Source organism: Tursiops truncatus, chromosome 5 (genome assembly GCF_011762595.2).
Source record: "Tursiops truncatus isolate mTurTru1 chromosome 5, mTurTru1.mat.Y, whole genome shotgun sequence".
NCBI classification, from domain to species: Eukaryota; Metazoa; Chordata; class Mammalia; order Artiodactyla; family Delphinidae; genus Tursiops; species Tursiops truncatus.
In genome coordinates, this window is record NC_047038.1 from 33,508,808 (window position 1) to 33,526,555 (window position 17,748).

The 17,748-nt window shown below is 36.6% G+C and overlaps 1 protein-coding gene across 8 annotated transcripts in view; it reads right to left on the minus strand.

The window, feature by feature from the left end:
* The window catches only part of GSTCD (glutathione S-transferase C-terminal domain containing), a 172,885-nt gene that overhangs the window by 33,590 nt on the left and 121,547 nt on the right, over positions 1 to 17,748 (minus strand). For all 8 annotated transcript variants that reach the window (XM_073805008.1, XM_073805010.1, XM_073805012.1 and 5 more), the window contains exons 10-14: positions 16,821 to 16,851; positions 13,941 to 14,010; positions 7,861 to 10,666; positions 3,895 to 4,016; positions 1,562 to 1,687 (exon numbers count right to left, since the gene is read on the minus strand). In XM_073805008.1, coding sequence (XP_073661109.1) covers positions 10,530 to 10,666; positions 13,941 to 14,010; positions 16,821 to 16,851 — 238 coding nt within the window. In that variant the 3' untranslated portion in view covers positions 1,562 to 1,687; positions 3,895 to 4,016; positions 7,861 to 10,529. The remainder of the gene's footprint in view (positions 1 to 1,561; positions 1,688 to 3,894; positions 4,017 to 7,860; positions 10,667 to 13,940; positions 14,011 to 16,820; positions 16,852 to 17,748) is intronic.

Genomic DNA, 17,748 nt, shown 5'->3' on the forward strand with positions numbered 1-17,748 from the left:
CACTCAAAAATTGTTATAGAAAATACATAAACAAATGAGCATGACTGCTTTCCAATAAAATTTTATTTGCAAAAACAGGCTTTGGGCTGGTTTGGCCCTTGGGCTGTAGTCTGGCAATCCATGAATTAATTATTTCAAAGGATTGAATGGATTGCAGTAGTTAGGAACTGGGAAACTCTTGAATACACACATACACAGACACACTACAAAGGCCATACAAATCCACAGTAAGAGTAGCAGCAGCTATATATCCTTTCCTCTGGAATGCCTAAGATGGGATAAGATGATCTTCCCTCTCCTATCATATTTGATAACAATCTTTTAATTTGCATCTGATGGCAGCTGGTGTCTTCTTTCAGTTGTTTTGGAACATCACCAGAGCTATCCATTAGTGCTTATCAGTGACATAAGTCATAATATATTTAATTTCTGACTGGGGAGGTAGCAAACTCTCAGGATTTAGTACACATTTCTCAATACTTACATCCCACCTTGTCTTCTTAAGGACAAGTGGCCTCTTTAAGGAATCTGTTCAGGGTTCCATTCTATTGTCTATTATTACTGTTTCTAAAATTTGTTCTTGGAAACCACTCTTGATGACATTCACAGTAAAATCCTCCAAAAACTGTAGCAATGTGAGTATAAATTCTATACAGTAAATGTCTGTACATTTAAACATCATTGAAAGAAAAACTTGCAAGCATCTTGCTGATAGCTGCCAGCAAGTCTTCGTGAAGAATAAACATTGTCAGACTAACCTCATCTATTAGGATAAAAGTTCCAGGTAGATCAAGAAAAAGAGATAGTTCTAATTTATCCTGGCTCTCAGAAGGTTAGGTGATTCAGTTGTATGAGGCAATAAATTTAGAAAACGTGGTCTGGACAGCATAACTATTAGATGAGAATACAAATTGCTAGAGGGTCAAAAAATAATACAAGGTGTTTCAAAGTCAGGTAGGAGCCTAGATTTTTTTTTTTAAAGTTTTATCACCAGCCTAGATAAAGAAATAAAAAAGTAAACCCAGACAGTGTCTTAGATATAGGTAAGTGATTTAAGAAGAAATAGAAAATCTAAATATACCAATGATCACCAAAGACATTTAATAAGCAGCTTAAAATCTAATTCCTATTACCCTGTCCCCAAATATACTGCATGGTTTTACAGGCCAGTGAACGAAGCATTTGAGGAAGACAATTTCTAGGTTATAAAAACTGTACTAGAGAACAGAAACAGTAATTTTCTTATCACTTAATGGTGCTAGAATAGCCTTGATCCTGATACCTAAACCAGATCAGGATAACATCAGAAAATGACAATCACATGACAATAATGCTTATGAACAAAGATGATAAAATTAAAACATTAATAGCTAGAAAAAAACTTATCTTGAGCAATTTATGTTTTTCCCAAGAGTATAAGGACAGTTTAACATTAGACAATATATTAATGGAATTAAAATACTAAAAGGGGAAAAAGAGATGATCACCTCAGTGGATACAAAAAAAGCATTTGCTAAATCAGCAATCTATACATGATAAAGTGGGAATTGAAGGGAACTACCTTGTTCATATACACCAAGCTCAGAAGTAAGAAGGCTGGACATTGTTAAGATGTTAATTCTTCTCTACGCAATCTCTAAATCCAGTAAAGGCTTTTTCATAGAACTTGACAAGTAGATCTTAAATTCTAGATGGAAGAGAGCAAAAGGGCAGGAATAGCCAAGATTATTTTGAGGAAGAACAAAGGCAGGGCTTCTCCCTGCCAGACATCTAGACTTAGAAAGCTGCAGGTCATTAAGACAGTAATTAGCATTAATGATTCTATTCAGGTAGCTTCTGTAAAGCATCCAAGATTTACAGCCCAGGAGGAGGTGGAAATTGAGCTAGGTTTGGAAGGGAGCCTTAGGAATATTGAAAGACTTACCCCTAAGACTCAAAAGGTAAAATTAGGATGGTTCATTCTGATGATAATTCTAACAATACTACATAAGCAATAATAAACAGGTAAAAATAATACTTTTCAAGTCTCTTCAAATTTAAAACAAAGAAAGTTAGTTCATAGCTCCCGCTCCTTTCCACTGACATAAGCACCTGAGATGCCTTTTAAATGTAGCACAAAGAATGTGGTTAAAAGAGAATTTCCTTGAGGTGAGATATGGAAAATATACTAAAGATTTATGGAGAAATAAGCTAAAATCTGCTGGGGGTTTCTTCAAAAATCAGATTGACTTTAGTCTGTCGGGAAATTTGGGTGCTCAATTTACTAAAGGTGTTGAAATTCATGTTTTGCTACATCAATTATTTCTAGTTGTGTAATTCTGGGAATAACGTGAAGATGTTCTCTTATGGGGAGATTGGGGAGGGAATTGAGCTGTATTAATTTATATGCATTGTTTCCTCTCTCCCCATGACCTTCTTTCACTTCCCCAAATACACACACAGATGCTTTCCCAAAGTAACTATCTGCTCTCAATTCAGCAGCAAACGTGCCTCCAAGTACTCAGTTAAAAATCTAATTAAAGAGTATCATTGTCATCCCTGCATTGTGGAAGTTCTAAACTCAAAATATAATAAAGGAAGAACAGTCGCCATTTACCTAGGAATGTACTTATGTATTTTTAGTCTCATTAAATTCAAAGTAAACTGTGGGATGATCTATGAAGGATCTAATAGAAATAATAGACAGGTTTGAAACAAAGAAATGAGTCAGATGATCATTTAAAATTTGCAGTGAAAGTAAATTTGGTTATACAGAAAAGTCACCTTTATTACTATTATATATAGTCAATGCCTAGTTGGTTATGTGTATAGACCATGGTCTTAACTGTGTATGGTAAATTTTTACCCTTATGCTGTGTTTCCTTGCCTATCCAAGAAGTTCTAGCTCACTTTTCTTAATTACTGAGAACTTCGTAAGGGATAAGGTTGTCGTTCTCAACAAAATATGTGGTGTATTCCAAAATTATACTGGGATATCTATTATTTTCAGATAATTGAGCGAGCTCTTCTGTGCAAAGGAGGAAGCATCATACAAGGAAAGTAGTCTGTGAGACTCCCAGGCTGTGCATACGGTCCCCTTCTGACTGAAAGGCAGGCAGATGGTGAGAATTGATCAGTAACTGAGCCCAGTCATCAGACATGTGAAGAGCAAGCATCTCTTTTCTCACTGAAGCAGCCCCACTGACCGAGAAATGCCCTCTCCCTACAGATTACACATTCCATGGTTTTCTTTCTTTAATGGTCGTTCAGTAACACTCATTTAACAGATATTTACTAATCACTTCGAGTGAGCCCTGCTCTATGCTGGGACAGGTTTATAACGGTAAACATCCAACTGACATTTGTTGAGAAACTTTTCTTCTCACTTTAGCTTAAGCATATTCCCTTTTGCCTTTTCCTCCTTGAACAGCGAAAATAATTTACCAGTAGTTTCTGCATAAAAGCTATTCAGATGACATAGGCAATAACTGTCACTGCTTATTCTTCTTTACACTGGATTTGCTAAATGTGTTTGAAGAACAATAAACAAAATAAAAACAACATAAACCCAAACAATAAGAAAAGCCCACACGCCTGATGCTTGGATGTATGTCTACAGATGGGAAAGGAAAACCTCATATGCATTTTCACCCCATATGGAAGGTGTTAAATATATAGTATTCATTTTATAAACATTCACTGAGTTCCTACTATGTGCCTGACACTGGACTAAGTACTGAAAGTATAATGGTAGATAAAACAGACTGCTTGGAGCTTAAATTCTATGGAGGGACAAATAATAAATGTACACAGAGGTATTGTGGGGAGATAGCAAGTAACCGGGAGAGGCCACTTTAGTTAGGCAGAAAGCTTCCTTCTAGAAGGTGACAGCAGCTAACACAGTATCTGACTCACATTACGGAAACGTTCAGGATGCTTTAGATCAGTCATCCAGTAAATATTCTCCTCTGTTTGCTGTTGAACTTTGTTTTCTTGCTCGATTATACATGTCGTTATTCAGGTCAGATAAACTAGACCTACAAGCAAACAAACAAATACAAATGAACAAAACCTGGCTTCTTTAGAGAGCTATGAAAAAGGAATCCTGCAAAAGCAAATAATGATTCTTTTATTGTAAATATTGAAAAAAGATTCTAATATTTGGCTAATTCTTTCGGGCAGAACATTGAATTCTGTTACATTTTTGCTTCCTTTAGATCAGTTATAATGTTATTTGGGGTCACGGATCCTTTTGAGAATCTAATTAAGACTATGGCCCCTCTCTCTAGGAAAATGCATGTCTATCTGAACCATAGGGTACAATTTCAGGAGAGAGACATTCTCTGTCTCAGGTCACAAACCCTTGAAATTATTACCAAACATAAAACTTACTTGCTAGATGTCAAAATGTCTTATAAAGCTGCAATAATTTAGTGAGTATGATTCTGGTACAAGAATTCAGTAGAAAAGAATAAAAGTGAAGAAAGTCCAGTGCATACTTAGCATTTTAAAGGCATCTGGAATCAATGGAAAAAGTTAGATTTTTATAATAGTATGGTGAAAAGTAACTAATAACATGAAAACAAATATTAGATTTCTACCTCAAACCACCCACCGAAAGGAATTCTTGCTGAGTAAACGATTTAAATGTAAAAACTAAAATTATTAAAGAATTAGAATACCAAAAATATAGGTGAGTATTTTTTTATCACTGGGTGGGAAAAATCTTTCTAAGCAGAGATCACAAGAAAAAGAGTGACATATATGATAAAATGTGTATTTTAAATTTTATAACAGCAAAACAAAAACAGACACAACACCTTCCCCCATAAAGGCCAATTTAAATTGTAATGTAATTAACAAAAGTCTTTAACCCATAAATAAACCTTTAGTGTAAATCAACTATACTCCAATAAAAATTTTAAAAATAAAACAACTGAGAAATATATATATATATTTTAAAAACCCTTTACTAATCCTTATATAAAAAATGAAAGTACCAGATGAAAAATGAGCCAGAAATATGTACACAATACTTGACCTCAAAGCAAGAGGTCAATATACGTTGATTAAATGAACAAATTGATGAATTGGCAGAATGTAAATGGCCAATAAACATATGAAAAATATGCAATTATATGAATAATTTCAAGAATGAATATCAAAACAAAATAGGATTTTTGACCATCAAATTGGCCAAGATTAAAACAAAATTCTGATAATGCCTGTGTTGGTTAAGAGTACAGGGATATAAACAATCATACATTCCTAGGCATGTAAACTCATACCTTCCTGAAGGAATATTTGGCATTATAGATCAAGCACTTTAACACAGGAGGCAGAATTTGCAAATTTGAGACTCCATTTAGTAGAAGTTTCTCCAACCTTCTATAACAATAAAAACAACCCCTTTGAGCATCTTCTGGAAAATTCCTTTCTGAAAGTAAGTATGAAAAGTCCACAGAGCAATGTCAGAAAAGCTTGTGGCACATACATGCCTTTTCTCTCTTTGATGGACCCAGTAAAATGCCCTACACCAAGGCAATAGCATTCAGAATCTGTTTCTAAACTGGAAGATACAATGGCCTTTTCTTTCTGTTTTCTTCTTCCTTCTTTTCCTTTTCTTCTCCTTCTCCTTCAACTATATTGTTGGTGGTACATTATTGTTTGCAATTATCTGCAACCCGCCTCCCCCCACGCCCCCCACCAAGGTTATATACACATCCCCACCCTGTTAAACTCAGGAGTGGCTGTGTAATTGGCTTTTGTCAGCAAAATAAGGGAAGTGCAGTATAACGGATCTGAGCAGAATCTTTAGTAGCCAGCTGATAGTTTGCCAAGCCTATTTTTCCTTTGCCATGAGACACGCTACGTTCCTAGTAGAGGCTGCCTGGTCAGATGTGAAGATAATGTAGAATCAGCGCTAACGTGGATATGTAGTGTGAGCAAAAAATACATCTTTCTTGTGTAGAACTTCAAAAGGTACAGGGACTTAGTTAGTATAGGCTGTTTCAGCCGATCCTAAGAGGATTGTTGAGGAGCTTGAATTTGAATATTATCTCTGCCATTCACTGGTTAAGTTCAAATCTCGGTCTGCTCTTACTATGAAACGTTGGCCTTAGTTCTGTAAAATGGGATTACTAATGGTGTCTAGCTTTTAGGGTCATTACGAGGATTAAATAACTTAAAAAAAAGAATAAATAAGTTATTATTTGTAAAGAATAGTACGTAGCAAATACTAAATACAGTATTAGTGTTTGTTAAATAAATCCGTGTGTGTGTGTGTGTGTGTGTGTGTGTGTGTGCGCACGTGTGCAGAACAAAGTCTAGGAAGGAATACAACACAGTATTAAGTTACTTTAAAATGTTTCCTCTTTTTGTTTAGCCACATCTAGTTTTTCCTCAACAGGCATGTATTTCTGGTGTAATCTAAAAACCTATTCAAAAACTCCTAACTACTTTGCATTGAGAGTCTGTTTTCAAAAATTTGTACTTTAAACAAAATGTATGCCTTATTACAATTCCATGACTTCCACAGGAACATAGCTCTAATTATACTATGAAAGTCAATAGAAAAACAGGTGTCAGTATGTGGAAGTTCTATTAACAGCAATTTTCTGCAACCACAGAGCTGGCAACACTTGTAGCCAAAATCTTGAGAATGAGGTAAAATATTTAACTGTTGTTATGCACATTTTACTTTGCATGTATGCTCTGAAAATATTTTGTTTTCTAATATGAAATTTGTCTCCTTAAATAAGATAAAGTTGTCCCCTGCTTCTTTGGGCCAGGCTCAAAAGTCAATGAACGATAAGCTCTGGCTTCTAATATTACAACCATGGGGGAGACAAATCATTGAGGAGCAGCGCTGCTTTTGATGGACAAGGGTAGGGGTGAGACCAGGTCACTTTCTGGGATTGTTGTCACTGCAACAACCTTGCTGCCTGTATCCAACCCCTTTTATTTGCTCTGGCTGAGAAGCAGCCTTGGCAAGGATTTACTCAGAAAAAATCAAGAGCAATTGTTAATACCCATGTCTAGGACTGGCCACAGCCATCACAGCTGAAGAAGTCCATGCCTGAGAACAAGGGTGGGAGAACAGTGGGATCACTTCCTTTTTTATTCTCCATACTCATCATATGGGCTTTTATTTTTGTGGGTGGGGAAGGGGTGCTTTGAGTCACTTGGGGAGGATGGAGAAGACTCCTCTGGATGGTGCACATTCTATAATAGGTACCTAACTCCAGGGAAGTTAGGAAAGGCATCCCTCAGGAGGTTGAGTTTAAGAACAGAAGGCTGAATGAGATGATGTTAGTGGGACGGGTAAAAGAGGCTATTCTGGGTAGTGGGAACAGTATGCAAAAACTCAAGGTAACAGCCTCAGAACTATCAAAGAATAATAAATAAAACATCTACACTGAAAATTATAAAATATTTCTGAGATTAATTAAAGGAGATCTAAATGCATGGAAAGGTACATTATGTTCATGGGTTGTTAGACTCAATATTGTTAATGTGTCCATTTTCCCTAAACTGACCTAAAGATTCCAGGCAATACCAAAAATCTCAGCAGCCTTTTTGTTTTTAAAAGAAACTGACAAGCCAATTAAAAAATTTATATGGAAAAACAATGGATTTAGCACAGCCAAAATAATCTGCAAAATAAAAAGTGAAATTGGAAGACAAACTACCTAATTTCAAGACTTACTATAAAGCTCCAATAATCAAACAGATGAATGGAACAGACCAGAGAATTCAGAAATAGACTCATACATATACATCTATCGTTTTTCAACTGAGAATTCAGTTGAAAGTCAATTCAATGAGGAAAGTTTTTTAAACAAATGGCACTGAAACAACTGTATATTCCTCAAAACTTACCTCTATGAGTGAATATTGATTTGAGATGAATCATAGACCTAAATGTAAAAAGCTAGAATCATAACGTTTCTATAAGAACATAGGAAGAATTTTTATAATCTTAGGGTAGGTAAAGATTTATTAGAGAGGACACAGAAAATATTAAGCATAAAAGACAAATATAAATTAGGCTTATTAAAAATTGAAACATTCATTATAAAAATGAGTAAGCAAGCCACAGACTGGGAAAAATAGTCTCAATACATTTATATGACAATGGACTCATATCCAGAATATATAATCAACAATAAAAAATACCCCAAATTACCTAATTTTAAAAATGAGCAAAAGACTTTAGTAGACACTTTATAAATGATGCTTAACATACTAGTTATCAGAGAAATGAAAATTAAAACCACAATGAGATACCATTTCACATCCACCAGAATGGTAAAAATTTAAAAAACTGACAACATCAAATGTTGGTGAGGATGTAGAGAACCAGACCCTTTATACATTGCTGGTGGGAATATAAAATGGTACAACAACTTTGGAAAATTGTTTGGCAACTGACATTCATTTCTTCAATGACCCAGCAATTCTACTACTGGGTATTTATCCAAGAGAAATGAAAATATATGTCTACAAAAAGACTTGTACAAGCACATTCATAGACCTTATTCTTAATATCCTCAAAGTGAAAACAATCCAAATAAATACCAGTAGGAGAATGGATAAACACATTTTGATATAATGAAATACTACTTAAGAATAAGAAGAGAGCATTGATACACACAATGAAGTGGATATTTCTCAAAAAATACCATGTTGAGCAAAAGAAGCCCGACACAAAAGACTACATACTAAATGACTTCATTTATGTGAAGGATAAAAATAGGCAAAACAAATGTAGGGTGATAGAAATCAGAGAGTGGTTGCCTTTGGGGTGGGGGAAATTGAACTGAAAGCACATGAGAGAATTTTCTAGACTGACAGAAATATTCTATATCTTATTTCTGGTGGTGCTTGCATGAGTATATATGGTTGTCAAAACTTCTCAAACTGAACACTTAAAATCTGCTATTTTGGGCTTCCCTGGTGGCGCAGTGGTTGAGAGTCCGCCTGCCGATGCAGGGGACATGGGTTCGTGCACCGGTCCGGGAAGATCCCACATGCCGCGGAGCGGCTGGGCCCGTGAGCCATGGCCGCTGAGCCTGCGCGTCCGGAGCCTGTTGCTCCGCAACGGGAGAGGCCACAACAGTGAGAGGCCCACGTACCGCAAAAGAAAAAAAAAAAAAAAATCTGCTATTTTATTGGCTGTAAATTTTTCCTCAATTGAAAAAGCCCTGGATAAAAGAGCATGGTGTGTTTATACGTGCAAATGACTAAGATACTCAGGGCTGATGGTTAATTCTTTTAATTTTATCCCAGAAAGCAAGAGTTCAAACGCCCATACCCTTTATAAATTATTCCTGTATTTTAATCCACAGTGACGAAAGAGTTATTTATTAAAGCCCTTTCTCCTCATGATATGTGTCATACGGGGGGTTGAAAACATCAAAATCGATGAAATAAATCTCAGCTCAAGTGGAATAACCCAGGACATGTAAAAAAATAATTAGCAGCATGTGAGAAAAGACCTGCCATCTGGTTTTAAAAACTTTGGCTGGTGGAATAAGGACAATTTGGGTGGAGAGAACTACTCAAATAAGCTTCCATACTCAACTCCTTCCACCTGCGATATATACTCAGTACGTTTTACCAAAAAAAAAAAAAAAAAAGATTGGTATCTGAAAAACAAATCCTGTGACCATACATTATATTATGATGTAAAGAACTTAACTAATTCATGAACCCTTCTCTTGTACATGATTTACTTCTACAGGCAAGGCACTGTGTCTGTTGCAACTCATCTTTGTATCCTTAGACGAATCTAGGTCAGGATCTTGAAAATAATGGATCTGTAACAATTATTTATTGACTTGAATTAATAAATCAATGTATTTACTGATTAGTTAGAATTTAAGTCCAAATTACATGTTCCTGTAATGGGAAGTTTACTGAAATTATTTAAAATCTTCATATAAAATGTTTGAACCAGCAATGATCTTATTTGGTAATTTATGAGAAATATGTTTAAAAGGAGTATATGAAATGATATATAAGTCTAACTCACCCCGGCTTAAAAATATAAGCACACTGTAACTATCTGACTAGATTTTTGAAAAAATTATTTAAAAACTACAATTGTTAAAAATATAAAAAACAAACAAACAAACCCCACTGAGTCTAGTTTTGGTCTCCACTTGAATCTCTAAATGGTTTTAAGGCTGCAAGTACATTCTTTTGAACTGAACCCCACACTGGCAAGATCAGAAAAGCTGTGAACTGAGAAAGAAATCGTTATTCCAGTAATGGAAACTCCTCTCATGAGTATCACTCTGCTGGCAGCTGAGACTTCTGGGGATTCTCACTATGAAAACCAGCAGTCCTTTAATCACAATTACAAGAGCATTTGTGATGCTTTGCAGGCAGCCTTCCTCCAAGACTTTCCTGCTGTGTTCTTCCCTGAGCACAATAGGTTCAAGATGGCTAATGCTGTTTCCTAGTTATGCCAAGACCCTCCTGAATGCCACTGGGCTTTCATCACAGAGACGGATGGCAAAACATCAAACGTGGAATATCTCATTCTAAATGGGGACTCCCACAATCATGTTATTTTTGGGAGAGCAGCTCTCTGGCTCCATGGACATCACTTGAATGGAGTAGCCACGTTCTTCTGCAGCTCTTGCTCGATCCAGATCCACCAGGAACATGCACTGTTTTCCTGAAATACAGTAAAATGGTAACATGAGACACCCTTCAGCTAACAGTGCAGCTTCAATTTGTTTAAGGGACTCTCTACAATGACAAAATCTACGAGTACTATGCAAAATGATGTTTGCCCCCAAGTCCTGTTCCGTCTCTTTCAATTTAATTCTTGATCAGTACGGACAGAAGACAATTACAAATATAGGACATTTCACAGATTTGTTTCTGCTAGTAATTTAAAGAATGTTAACCTTTTAAAATGTATTTATATATAAATCTCAAATAAAAACTACAGATTCCATTTCCCACTTTGGTTAAAAATCCATTTTAACACCTTTCCTTTTCCTTTCATGCCCTATGAAAATACATTATCTGCAATATTGTAAAAAAAAAAAAAATCTGTCTTTAAGAATGTCTAAAATAACATCCAGACAAAGGGATACCCGAAAGACATATTACATTTTGCACATGGAGTTTTTAGGACAATGAAGAAATAACAGAAAAATATTTGAGAAAATTCTCAACTGTGTGCTGATTATTTCAGGTGGATGTGTAATGTTGAGTGTAATATAATCTTAATTTAATAGAGCTCCTGTACCCTTATGAAATAGCGGTAATTCAATTTTCTTTCTAATATTGGAAAACAAAAGAGGAAACTTGACTGGCAAGCAAAGCAGTTATTTTGTGCCCTTTGGCAAATGCAAACTTCTAATTCAACGTAGCTAAGGAAAAAAAACTGATCTGGGGTTGAATATATTCAAAGCTAAGGTTTACTTTTACACTTTCAATTTCTTTAAATTCAATATATAAACGTTTTCATCTTCTTGGAAAAAGGTTACTGACTATGCAGAACTTCATTCGTTCCATTTTTTCCTCAATAATTACAATAATTCCTATACATTATTTTAAAATGATTTATTTGAATGACAGCAGAAATTGCTAAGCTAAAACAGCTTTAAAAGTAAAGACGTAACTGAAATAGAAAAGTTCTTCTGTGGAAGACAGATGAATCCTCCCACAAAAACAGTGGAAGGTGAAATCAGTAGGTAAGAAATTGACAACGAAAGATTCAGATTTAAAATATGTTGTATGGGCTTCCCTGGTGGCGCCGTGGTTGAGAGTCCGCCTGCCGATGCAGGGGACGTGGGTTCGTGCCCCGGTCCGGGAAGATCCCACATGCCGCGGAGCGGCTGGGCCCGTGAGCCATGGCCGCTGAGCCTGCGCGTCCGGAGCCTGTGCTCCGCACGGGAGAGGCCACAACTGTGAGAGGCCCGTGTACCGCAAAAAATAAATAAATAAATAAAATATGTTGTACATTTCCCCTAAAAGGCCCCATGCCAAAAAGGATGAACTGCGATAGAAACGATATAAAAAGAGATGTCTAGGATTCTATTTAGGCTAAATGGCCCCCTCGTCATCAACAGCTGCATGGCTGACATTCTTTTTTTCCTTAAAATACTGTTCCTCCTTTAAGACATCTGTAAATGCTCCCCCCTCCACCCCACCTACCTTTCAATTTAAAATGAAACATTCTCTGTCAGAATGGGATGCTCTACATTCCTTCAGTACCCATTCTGGATTTACACTGCAGCTCATTTACCCTTGGCTTTGACCCCAGTCCAGTTAATTTTTCCTTTTGCATTACATAGAAGAGTCTCATGTTTTTACATGTTGAAGAAGTGTCTTCACAACTGAAAGTCAGTTGTTGGTAGTCTACCTTTCGGGGTCTGGGAAGCTTCCTAAAATGTTCACAGAACAAAAGTATGGTTCAAAGAATAGATGTAGACATTTCATGGGGTCTGTGACTTTGAACCTGACTTTCCCTCCCTTCATGCGGCGATCTTGCCAAATGGTCCTCCTCCTCCACTCTAGCAATTTCCCTCCCAGCCACTCCTTCTGGTTTGATGCCTAAACATCAACATATACACCCCCATCCATCACACCAATTATGCCTTCATTGACTCTAGTGGAGCTGTAGCAAATGTAACTTGATACACATACATACACACACACACACACACACACACACACACACACACACACGTAAATTATACCTCTCTCTATATATAGATTCAACTGTGCATTCAACTACTCAAAATGTTGGGAATGGGAAAAAGAGGAGGAAGAGGGAAAGAGAATGAAAGAGGTTGCATGCAGGAAAGAGCAAGCTTCTTCCATATGTTTATGCTCCAGGGTGTAGAAAAAGAAGGAAATCACTTGTTCCTTCAGACTCACGTCTCAAATGCCTCTCCAACTGTGATTATCTTGCTATGCTGACCTTGAGTTTACAGTTTAAAGATAACTATTTCTCATGCAACATGGTCCCTGAATGCAAGCTAATTACTACACCTGGTGCTGAGCCAAAGAAACAGCAATCTGTTTTCTGCTATATCATGATGGTCTCCAATGCGGGGCTTTTCTGAATAATTTTTAAGATTAGTTTTGACTTTATTTAATCATGTTAAGCCCTAATTTTGGAACCTAACCTTCCAGTGATGTGACTCTATCACTGGGGGTCACTGCAAAAATGGAGCTTTATGTCTGGAATCAAATAATTAGGGTTTACAGTATGGCTTCACCATCCACCAGCTGAAGGATCCTGGGCAAGCTCTCCCATCCATAAAATGTAAACAACAGCACATACTCCATAATTATTTTTATAAGAATTTATTGAGATCATGGGTGGAGGACATTTAGCTCAGAGCTTAAACGTGCAATAGCTGTTAGCTGCTATTATCCTTCCAAATGTGATCACTTTTTCTAAAGCAAAGTCTTGGATAAATTCATTACTTAAACTTGAAATGCTATTTTTCTTCCAAGTTAGGTAATGTTTAATAATACAAATGTCAAATAAATTGGTCTATGATTAATAATATACGAGTATACTTTTTTCTGAAAAGAAAACATCATCATCCTTGTTTATACATTTTGTAATATATCAATTTTGGCATGCATAGCTGATTTTTCCATCTTTAATATTTTCTTCTATGGCTTTTGATAGATTCTTCAGTTTGTTTGTGACAATAAGATTTAACATAATAATTCTACTCAATGTACAAACACTGAAAATACATTGGAAAGTATTAATGTTGACAAAAATGGGACAAAATATTGTTATAGTTAGAGCCCTTTTCAAGATAGATTTTTTTTTCTGGGAAAAACAAACTTTAGTGTCTTGTTGATAAATGGACAAAATAGAGGTTCCCCATTTTCCCGTATAGAGTTGGTCCATTGATTCCTAGGCATCTTGTATGTAATCTACTCAACAGCTGCTCTGTGAAAACACATACCTATGAGCCTTCGTTGGGGTGGAAGCTGGACAGCTGTCTGATCTGCAAATCTGCATAGAATCATGTGTTCCTAAAAGAAAAAGCAATGGACTGTAGCTTTACTTTAATCTGCTTCAAAATTAAAAAACAAAAAACGAACTCCTTTTTCTGGAACTCTACATTGTTTAATTGCATAAAGTGCTGCACAAATAGTATTTTTGAAAGAAGCACATTTTCAGAAAATGGTACTCAATAACTTTTTCTCCCTTCAAGTAGACTGTTCTTCAGATATAGTTCTTAAGAACAGATGCATGGAAGGGCCTCAGGGCTCTTTACCCAGCTGCTTTTAGCCAAAATATGCTTACAATTTTGTGGTTATAATGTGTGAAACTAAAAGACCTAAAAGTCACTTATATTTTCCTTTGAATAAAATTTGAGTCTCAGGAACATGGCTCCAAGAAGACATTCTAAGTGGCTTTGCCTCTACTACGAGAAGGAAAGGAAGTACTATAGAAGATCACTACTGTGGCCTCTGCAGTTCTCCCACATCCCCAGCAGGGTGTTGGCTCCTCTTCTGCTTGGCTGGACCCTTCCATTCCCTCCATCCCTTCAGAGGAGAGAAGGCTGGCCCACTCCCTCCTCCCACTCCAGAAGGCTGCAGGAGGTGCATTATTTGTGCTTTAAGACAGACTATAAAGGGGACTGGAGAGAATGGGAGGGAGATTATTGCTTCTGCTTAACAATTTTAGGAAAGATTAATTTAATGAAAAGAACAAGCCTTTAAAGGGACAGAGAGGTGATGAGTCTGCACTGCACTCTTATATCTATCTGCAAGTAGCCCAAGGTGAGTGATTACTCAGAGTTGAGATGACTGCACTGCTCCCATGACAACTGTTCATTCAAAACAGCTGTAGTTTCCAAGTGTGTAAATGATCTCACCTGTCAGCTTAGCAAACAGTGTTAAACTCAGATCAATCATTTGTCTCCTTGGTCTTTTGTACATTCAATTTGAGGCCTACATCTTTTAAGAAGGTTATCATGATTACCTTATTAAATAAGTGATTTGCAGTGTTGGTTCTTTTTGAAGGGTTATTTTTGTCTCAACTTTTAAATAAGTTTATTCTGATTACCTTATTAAGTAAGTGATTGTGTGATGTTGGTTCTTTTAGAAGGGTTACTTTTGTCTCAACTCTAAAAAAAAAAAACTTCTTTAATGGCCACTATAAAATTTAGTGGCAATGGGTAGGATACTAATAAAATGATTCAAATGAGTAAGATTTACTAAGCTCCTATGAACTGGCATAAAGAGACTGAAGAATTTAGAATTATATAATTTGAAGAAAAGCATGCTCTTTATCCTCATGTTTGTAAATTAAGGTTCACTTTAAGTAAAGGTAATGTCAAGGCAATCACAACCTCAGATGAGGTTTGTTTCCCTTGTCCTGATAAGTCTCATCATATTTTATTGGAATTATTTGTGTATGTGTTCTCCCCAGTAGAAGTTAAATTCTGAAAGGGGAAGGCACATAGTAAGTACTCAGTAAAGGCTTGCTGCCTAAACTGAACTATGGAGAAAAATACTTCCAAGGTGACTCTCAAGATATCCGGGCACTAGGTTCATTTAGTTCTGCCTGCCAGTCCACCCACCATGGTTAAGAAATACTGAGATACCATCTTGCAATAGCATCCGAGAGGTTAAGACTTCTCTGTAGAGCATTTACACCTAAGACACTCGAAGGGCGGGTAGCCAAGCAGCTCTGGGGGTGTGGGAGAAAGAGGAGAGAAAGATGAACTGAGGTACCAGGGATTTTATGCTCTCTGAAAGAGCCTGGGTGTCCCATCTCTCCCAACTCTAGAAAGTTTACATTTTTTCCCCAGCCAGTGAGGCTGTGGCAGCCTACCTCCTCACTGCCCTAGGTTTTTCCCATATACCCTCTTAAGAGTTTGCTTTACCTAGCATCACTCAAGTACGGATTAAAAACAAAGGTCTAGTTTTTGGTTTTTGTTTATTTATTTTTTGCTCAGACTGGTGACTCAAAACTATGTAATGTTCTGACTACCGCTGGAAGACAATTCTCTGTGGGTCTCTTGTGTTTCTTCACATCTTATAAGCAGAGGCACTGTCTTTGTTCCAGACCAGGGGCTGGCAACCCAAATCTAGCCTATGAACTGTTTTTGTATGGCTTGAAAGTTAAGAATGGCTTTTACATTTTTAAAGGGTTGTAAACCAATAAAAACAATGACAAGGACAATGTAGAGTATGTGGGAGATTTGCAAGTGGCTAGCAAAGCCTAAACTATTTACTATCTTACCTTTTACAGAAAAATTCACCTCTGTTCCAGATTATCTTTACAAAGACATTTGTATAGTGAACGGCCTTGGAAGCTATACAGTGTCTCCCTCTAGAGAAAAGGGGAGGCATGCTTACTTAAAGACTACATCGTAAAACATTTGAGTTTCCTAAACTCAGGTTTCCTCCCCTATAATGCAACTCACTGTATATATGTAGGTGTCCGCTAGCCCTGTTTGTGCTGCCCTGTGGGAACTGGGCCTCAGAGAGTCAGTGTAAAAATGATGATAGTCTGGCTACTCCTACTGCTGTGAGCAATTCTATCCTTTGTCTCTGACTCAGGAGTTTCCTATCTTCTGCCAGCATCCATGAAACTGTGGCAGGCTAACTTGTTAGCTGGTGAGTCGGGTAAACTCTTGGACCTTTCACAAATCTTGTCAACTACTTGAAGATTAATCTTGATTTGCCAACAAGAAAAAATATCTGTATTAGATGTTCATGAGTAACTCAAGTATAACTATAGATTATATACTCCATTACAAATTTGAGAGGGAAAATAAAGAAGCAATGAAAAGTATGTGAGGAAAACATCTAGATCTTTTTAAAGTTACCTTGTATGATAAAGTTTTCTTGAATTGTTCACTGAAATAGAAAAGAGAAAAGAATTACTCATTTTAAATACCAAAGATTAAGAGTAGAAATAGTCTTGAAATTAAATTATAAACAAAAATATATATTTTATCTGAAGCGTATATAATACTGTCCTGAACTAAAAACTATGCCAGTTTGAAATATCTTTATAAAAAGACAAAAGTATACCATTGGTATGTAATGAATTTTAAAGAATTTCTTTCAAAGATTGTTTACACTAGTAGAGAAGTATAACTTTTTTCTCTTCCCCACATGGGTGCACACAGATTCAGGCACTTTAAAAATGTAGGTTTTATTGTTATTCAGGTGCGGTGAGGCCAACAAATCAGGAGAGGACTGCCACTGCAAAGAAAGTTTGTTATTCAGAGTTCCCAAGAAGAGGGGGCAAGCCATGTCATACAGGGTCACATGGGGAAGCACCCGGTTGATCAGGAGGCAGAGACAATGGGGTAAAACACGGTCAATAGCCTTTATTACGTATTCCAGGAATGGCAGGGCAGAGTGATCAAGCTTAGGACTGGCCGGTTGGAACAATGTCAGTAGGTTCTGAAGCATAGGGGCTATCCTTAGTTGTCTGGCACCTGGCCCTAGGGTGATGAGGGCAAAGGGCTAGTGACCTGGGAGTTGTCCTCTAATGACAAAGGGGGCAAATATCAGTAAATCTACAGAGATGTGAAAAAGTTGACAGTCCCTAAATTGAGGCTTTAAAAATCAGTTAAGTGAGATTGCAGGCTGAACAACTCAAATTACCATTCTTAAGAATCTTTATAGTGCTAGACTTACAAATTTCTTGATGGGTTTAAACTACACATTTTATCTGTATAGATTTAGAATAAAATAAAGTTTCAAGTATTGAATAACCCTCAAATTATATTTTATTTTTTGCTT